This window comes from Branchiostoma belcheri, unplaced genomic scaffold (genome assembly GCF_001625305.1).
Source record: "Branchiostoma belcheri isolate BF01 breed outbred unplaced genomic scaffold, Haploidv18h27 scaffold169, whole genome shotgun sequence".
Lineage (NCBI taxonomy): Eukaryota > Metazoa > Chordata > Leptocardii > Amphioxiformes > Branchiostomatidae > Branchiostoma > Branchiostoma belcheri.
In genome coordinates, this window is record NW_017803146.1 from 404,798 (window position 1) to 412,542 (window position 7,745).

The 7,745-nt window shown below is 41.4% G+C and overlaps 1 protein-coding gene across 1 annotated transcript in view; it reads right to left on the minus strand.

Annotated features, from left to right (window-relative positions):
• LOC109466540 (tankyrase-2-like) overlaps nt 1-4,497 on the minus strand; it is an 8,296-nt gene extending 3,799 nt beyond the window's left edge. Inside the window, exon 1 of the mRNA XM_019764271.1 lies at nt 4,243-4,497. Within this exon, the coding sequence (XP_019619830.1) occupies nt 4,243-4,453 (211 nt within the window). The 5' untranslated portion in view covers nt 4,454-4,497. The remainder of the gene's footprint in view (nt 1-4,242) is intronic.
• Nucleotides 4,498-7,745: the final 3,248 nt, after the last annotated feature.

Below are 7,745 nucleotides of genomic sequence, written 5' to 3' on the forward strand. Positions count from 1 at the left end.
CATGCGCGCGCGGATGTCATCCATATAATCAAATCAACATGGCCTTATAGTTAGTTAAAGTCAAACACGAGACAGTCAATTTACAGGAAGCAGAAAACGAAACACATTTTCTTCTTTACTGTCCCTTTTATGATAATCTTCGAGAAAATATGTTTCGTAAAATTTATACAAAATCACCTGATATCATATGGGAAAAAGATGAAAATAGAATGAAGTGGCTCTTTAGCGAGGGTGTATCTGACCTAGCAACTTTCATTTATCGAGCGTGGGGGAAAAGAAGAAAACATCTGTATTCGTAACACATTAACAGTTTTTCACCTTTTGTTACTCCTGCACGTTTTTTTCTCTTATTATATATCTATGTAACTATAACTGTATAGAGGATGAAGCACATTTTGTTTTAGAATGTGCGGTATACAATGAAATCCGGAAATCCTTTATTAGCTCCTTACAGTTAAAAAAGAAATTTGCATACTTGCCGAAAATAGAATTGTTCAAACATATTATGACATCCAAGCGCTATGATATAATTGAAAAACTATGTAAATTTGTTCATACATGTTTCAAAAAGAGAGAAGAGGTCCTGTAGTTAGATCCTGTAGATAGAGAAATAGTAGCCTCCTTCGCAGTCTTGTTGGGCGTCGGCGTTATCTTTTCTCTGAGCAACGCGAGTAATAGAGCGGGAAACCTTCTCTCCGTGGCAAAAACTCCCTCGGCAGCAAATCGTCCCTCGCGGCCGCATATTACTCGCGTTGCTCAGAGAAAAAATAACGCCGACGCCCAACAAGACTGCGAAGGAGGCTAGAGAAATAGCACACGAATGTAACAATTGCTTCTTCTATTCTTGTTACCAAGCTATTTAACTTAAGTGCATTTGGCCCGTGTAGGGCGTGAACATGCAATAAAGTTCATCGTCATTGACATTGCCATTGTCATTATATTTCATTTATCTTATGTACTTGTATTTATTTTGTGAAATCTTGGTTCATTATGTACAGATTTGTTTATTTGCATTTATGATCTGTTATGAGTTCACTTTGTTCACCATTATTGTATATAGCCTAACTTTATTTGTGTTCATCTTTTGTTTGGATTCTGTTATCTGTACCTTTGATTCTCTTTTGTTTATGTATTATTTATACTCAAACGGTGTCGTATAAGCCCACACGGGCTGGGCGCGGGAAAGTGCACGATACGAAAATAGAGTTCCATTCATTCATTTCATTCATACAGGACGTCCTCTCGGATGGGACGTAAAGCTGTAGGCTCCGTGTATGAGTAGTCTTCACCAGACTCCTTTGCAGTTTGAATAATAGTAGAAATAGGCCTGAAAAGATCCGTGCAGGCCAATGGGGCTTCTCTGGCCGGCCATCTCCCCTGGTCAACTACCTTTTTTTGTAGGCCGATTTCTACTATTCATTCAGCCTGCAAAGTAGTCTGGTGGGGACTAGTGTTTGAGGAGAGCCACCTTTCTTCGCTAGCCCCCAAAAGTGTCAGAACACAAAAAACCTTCTTCTACAGGTCCGTCCAACTGTGGAACTCTCTTCCACAGGACACTCAGACAGCTCCATCCCTAGCATTATTCAAAGCTAAAGTATGGCTCTCCCTTGGAGACCAGTTTTCTGTATAAGACAGCACACACATGTATTCCATTTGCACCAATTGTACGGTATGTAATAATTTTATTGTATTATATGTAATCTGTATATATTAATGACCATAATTTATGTATTTAACCACATTTTTTCCCAAGGCATGCCCTTAGTAATAGCTTCTAGCTAGTTGGGCTACCCTGGCTGTCTTGTACCAGCCAAACCAATAAACAAATAAACAGGAGAGCCACACCTCGAGGGTCAACCACACTGCTCAAAAACAGTTACGGGTCCTTCCCGGTGTGAATGGGTTCAAACCTGTCCCGGGCCTACGCGCAACGTGTACTTATTGTGATCTCCGAGCAGATCCTATGGTATCCTCTATCAGCCTTCGACGTTCCTTCAGATTTCTTCGGAGGCAATAAACCCCCATTGCCCCCGAAGAAATCTGTTTGGACCTAGAACACAAATGACCTAGCTCGACTACTTCGGAGGTTTCACAACATATACATATAGAATCGCCTGGACATTCAGTCTCACTGGACAAAGTAAGAATCTGGGACTCAGAACTGAACTTGTTTGCACGAGGGATTAAAGAGGCCATCTACATCAGGGCATTACAACCATCCCTCAACAGAGACGGGGGGCGCCACAGACTTTCTGCAACCTATGATCCACTGCTCACGGAGTCACGTGTGTTATCTGCATGACGTCACAGAAGCGATGGATTGTTCATTCCTTGACAAAGACTGGAGTTGTACAGTCGAAAATTTGGGTAAGTCCAATTTGTTGTGTTGGATATGTGAGTCCAATTTCTTGTGTTGGGTATTACAGTTTAAACTTGCTTCATATATCTGCTTGGAGTTTAAAAGAAAATTCATGCCCGAAGGCTAATTGCAAAGAACAAAGGATAAAGAACGTTAACATTGAAACAGAGTACAAAATAAATGCAAAATCTACATAATAAAAGGTACTAATAGTCTAAGGCTATAGCTATGTCTAGAACTATGTCCGAAGGGTTTGACTTCTCCTTTGCATACTATGGAAGACGTGATGTCCCACCTTTTCCAAAATTTGTGGGTTTTGGGCAGTTAAGGGCAGAATAGTTTTTCTTTGTAAGTGAAGAAATTGAGATGGCAGACAACTATTTTCGAGCGTTGTTATGAGACGAACAGTTTGAGATGACGTGTATTTCGTCTTCCACAGCTTGTGCACTTACACAAAGGCAATCTTCTATACCAGCCTCTCTCTATTTCCAGTGGATGGGCGCTAACCCTAATTTTGCTAATGGCTGAGCGTAGTTCGAAATCTGCAAGATATCGCACTATGTTTGACATGGATTTACAGTTTGCGTAAAATCTTAACTTTGATAGTAGAAATAGACTAAAGAGTATGTCGGCCTCCGAGCTCTGGCAAGCGAGTGCCGAGTGGAATTTAGCACTGGAAAACGAGTGCCAAGTCAAGTTTCAGCTCTGGAATTCCAGTTCTGGCGGAGCTTCAGCACTGGAAAAAAATCCGCACAGCACTAGAATTCCTGTGCGGAGTTTCCTTCCGCACAGGCACCCCCATGAAACTCCTTCCTCTTCGCCCCCGCCGTTCTGCTTCGCCCCCGCAAAAAATCTGCTTCGCCCCCGTCGTTCCTCTACGCCCCCGGCGCAATTCTGCTTTGCCCCCGTCCTTCTGCTTAGCCCCCAATGGCGGCACAGCTCACAGTCGACACGAAAATCGTCTGCAAAATAACAATAAAGGCTGTGCCGCCAAATTTAAAGTAGCCCATGCTCCGGCAAACATTCTGGACCACCTTTCTGCCAAGTGGCGTTGCACAAATCCTTCCCATTCAAAAGTTTACCCCTACCTCACGGCCCGTCAGTGGTCTCGTCTAGTTTTTACACAGCATTCTAAATCCATGTCACCTCACACAGCAAGGTATTGCCTTATAAATTCTACTTAGTATTTGCAGCACAATCTTTAACTTAACGCTATTACTGATAGCTGTCATTTTTCTACTATTGTCTACTTGTATCAAAAGGAACACGATTAGTTACTGTTCAATTGGCTGATACAAAATCCCGCCATTATCCAAGTTGGCTTTAATTAGTACCCACCTTCCATGGCGATCAGCCTAGCGTCTGTCCAGCCGTGAGTGAAATTTCCCGCCAGTACTTATAAACGTAAGAACCACTGACGGGCCGTGAGGTAGGGGTAAACTTTTGAATGGGAAGGATTTGTGCAACGCCACTTGGCAGAAAGGTGGTCCAGAATGTTTGCCGGAGCATGGGCTACTTTAAATTTGGCGGCACAGCCTTTATTGTTATTTTGCAGACGATTTTCGTGTCGACTGTGAGCTGTGCCGCCATTGGGGGCTAAGCAGAAGGACGGGGGCAAAGCAGAATTGCGCCGGGGGCGTAGAGGAACGACGGGGCGAAGCAGATTTTTGCGGGGCGAAGCAGGACGGGCGGGGCGAAGCAGAACGGCGGGGGCGAAGAGGAAGGAGTTTCATGGGGGTGACAGGGCCCCGAGTGCCGACGCCACTTTCCCCGCGATTTCGGCACTGGGTGACCAGTGAGGAACCCGTTACTTCGGTACCATTGCGTCAGAGGAGAACAATTTTGCAATCTTGGGTGCCTTGTGTACGTATACGCTAGCTTACCTGCTTTTAAAGCTGCTTCCACGCCTTCAAGGTAGCCGATATTAGCAGTATACAGCAGATCTTCATTCGCGTATTCAGCCATTTTGACCGCTGTCGTTGTAGACACAGCTTGCGCGCGCGTTGTCTGAGCTCGAACTGAAGACGTGACTCGGAAGAGGGAGAAGTTGTCTTGGCAACTCTTGGCACGTAACGTATTGTCTTGTCTTGTCATGAGACCTATTGCAGTGGGCGGGGCTTGGGGCTGAGTCTTTCCCCGTCTGGGCCGCTAGGTGCACGATTAGTCAGGAGACAAGAACTGACAGTTTGAATGAAAGGCCAACAAATAATTTTACCAGATGAACAAAACGCATTGCATTTATGATCCAATAAATGATCATAAATATAATATCAATATAAAAAGAAATCCTTCTCTTGTACTGGTGCCACATTATGGAACTCACTCCCACCTCATTTAAAAAGAGCAGATTCTGTTTCTTCCTTTAAGCGCCTTTACAACAAGTAGTGTGTTGCCACATCATAACTTGTTATCAAACAGCATTGATATGCAAATTCCTTTGTTATATTCCTTTGTTATTTCCTTGATTATGGGTTCACCACACCACGAAGTGGTGAGGTGAAACCATATTGCTTTTTCTGGTGTTTCTTCTCCTTCTCCTTCTCCTCCTCCTTCTTCTCCTGTCATTTTTTAAATGGATTCAGCTTCTTCATTTTAGGGCCTCAGGTCCTGAAATTTGGTATGGAGGTACAGTGGGCAAATACCCCTAGGCGTTTTTTAAATTTTTGTGATACAGGCTTTTAGAATGGTTTTATTTGAGTTTTTTGGCTGTGTTATAGCAAATGTATTACTGTGTTAGTGTGCCATGTTTACCATGTTTGTTTGGGTATGAGTCATCACAATGGAATGCAGGGCATCAACCAATAGGCATGCAGCTTTCCTCTATTCTTCTTGCTGATTGGCTATTGGGATTTAACTTGATTAACACCTGCACAGAGCATTTCCACCTGCACAGAGCATTTCTTGCTGATTGGCTGTTGGGATTTAACTTGATTAACACCTGCACAGAGCATTTCCATACTGACAGTATGTCTGTATTCAAGTGTTTTGGTAGGTATTTCAAGCTTTCCTGCTCCAGCATTGGAATGCGGGGCATGAACGTTATTTTTATTTTGAAAATCAACAGTTTGCATTATGCAATTAAAAATCCTAACCAATAAAGTAGGGAATAGCTATCCAACTGTTGTTTTAGTCGTATGTTACTTCATATTATAGTTATATCAATGTAAATCATTGTTTTCCCTTGTGTTTCTCATTCTTTCCCTGCCATGTCGTAAAATGTGGTGAACCCATCCCTGTATTTGCTCCAAAGCAAATATTGGCCTTTCTAGTTTGTTTTTGTATTATTGCCTTTATTCCTATGAGTTGTGGCTCTTGGTTTGGCAAGTTTGTTTTATTACCACCTTACTGAGTTGCGGCATTATATAGTACTTTTACTTTTATTTGTACTAAGTTGACTTTAATTTGTACTTATAAGTTGACTTATCATTTTGTTATATCTGTTATTTTCTTGTATATTTTATTCATGTATGACTGCAGGGCACATTGAAAAACGCCTTAGTGGCGATATGTACACCCTGGGTAAACAAATAAAAACAAACAAACAAACAATAAATGTACCTAAAGCACAGCAGTCCATAGTGAAAAGCGATGTCCTAAGACCTTGGTGGTGATGATTTAACATAAATGAAAACATTGACAAGTATTGAATAAGTAAAGTCTACTTGTCCTACCTCGAAATGATTTTACCTCGTTACAGGTTTTGTGTTCATTAGTAATTGGTATCAAGTTTTGTTTTCTATGACCATACGAAAGTCGCTGTACTTTTGTTGTGTCAATAAAGTTCACTATGATTACGTAATCATAGTGTAGTTGTTATATTGTTGTGTTGTATACATTGTAGTCATTAAGTAAACATTGTGTTGTTGTTATATAATATAGTATTGTAGTTATCAAGTAATGGAGGTCGAATAGTTACATGTAAGTTATCATGATGTCATTTTGATGTACAGGACTCCATGATCCAGGAAGAGTAGTAAGGAACTGTTGTTTTTACTAATGGAGTTCCTGATGAACAACATAAACTTGCGTATCCTACAAGGCCGGTCCTGGAATTCAGAGCCTGTTTAGTGTTATTTCTACATAGACTTTGAAGCCGCTTTATCACCAAAAACTTGACTTCAGGGAAGTCACGTTTCAGCACGTCAATGATATAATTATAGTCTAGCTGGGTGTAGGCAAAAAGTGGCGTGTAGTAGTCACCCCAGATGGAGAAGCTAGCCATATTCCAAATCTGGTCTCGGAGTCGGTAGAGAATCTGCTCGTGGTTATAGGCGTGTCTTGCGGGATGAAGATCGTCCCATACCAACGCTTTCCAGGCTTGATGAATTCGAACCACGGATCCATTGAGATGTCCATTATAGAAAACTGCCGTAGACAGCTGTCGTCAAAAGTGTATGATTGACAAAGACCCGTGTTTTATGTCCTACCCTGTGAAAGTCACGTGTCTGTACAGCCAGCCAATCCACGAACAGAGGATTGCTGATTAAAATGACAAGATTTATATTGTCTTAGCGGCAGATTAATTAGTTATCTCATGATTACATTATTATGCAATGTTTTTTTTGGCATACAGCAGCAAGGCCTTAGTTTTTCGTGGTGTGATTGTCTCTTACCCGCAGTCAGAAATCACACCTCTGTTAGCAACATAAAACATACTTTTAACAAGTTTAGTTCAAATACAGAGTATTAGATTATGTCTGACACTTGGCCGCCGTAATTACTGCGTCCTGATCTGGATTAGGGACCGATGTGTAAATTTTATTTACACCTATCCAAGACCTACCGTTAATGTGTAAAAGATTACGACAGCCCAAATATTTGTTACGCTGGCGGTAAAAATAATCCGCCATATTTAATGCATAACGATATGTAACTAACGCTAATCCTTATTTACAGATAATGTTACTTTAATCCGCTAACCTATTATGCGTAAACAAACCCCAAACAGCGCCACCTTACGATGGTCAAGCGGACGCCCTTTCATGTCAACTACAACTAGAGACTAGAGGCAATAAATGCTGGGCCTCCGGTATTCGTAAAACTTTGGAGGAATGCGATTTTGCTTATGTATGGCGTCCTGATATATCTCTGAGCACAAACCTTTCACCAATAATTAACTCCATCAGCCAACGACTGAAAGATATTTACAACCAAACATTTATTACTGAAATCCACAATGACCATAACAGAGGTACATCTTCTAGTAACAAGTTACGAACGTACCGTTTGTTTAAAAGTATTTATAAAGAAGAAGAGTACCTATCGATTAACAACATACAACACAGGGTAGCTGCAACAAAACTCCGAATAAGTTGCCACAAATTACTCATAGAAACGGGACGGCACAACCGCATTCCTCTCCAGAACAGACTCTGTCAATACTGTA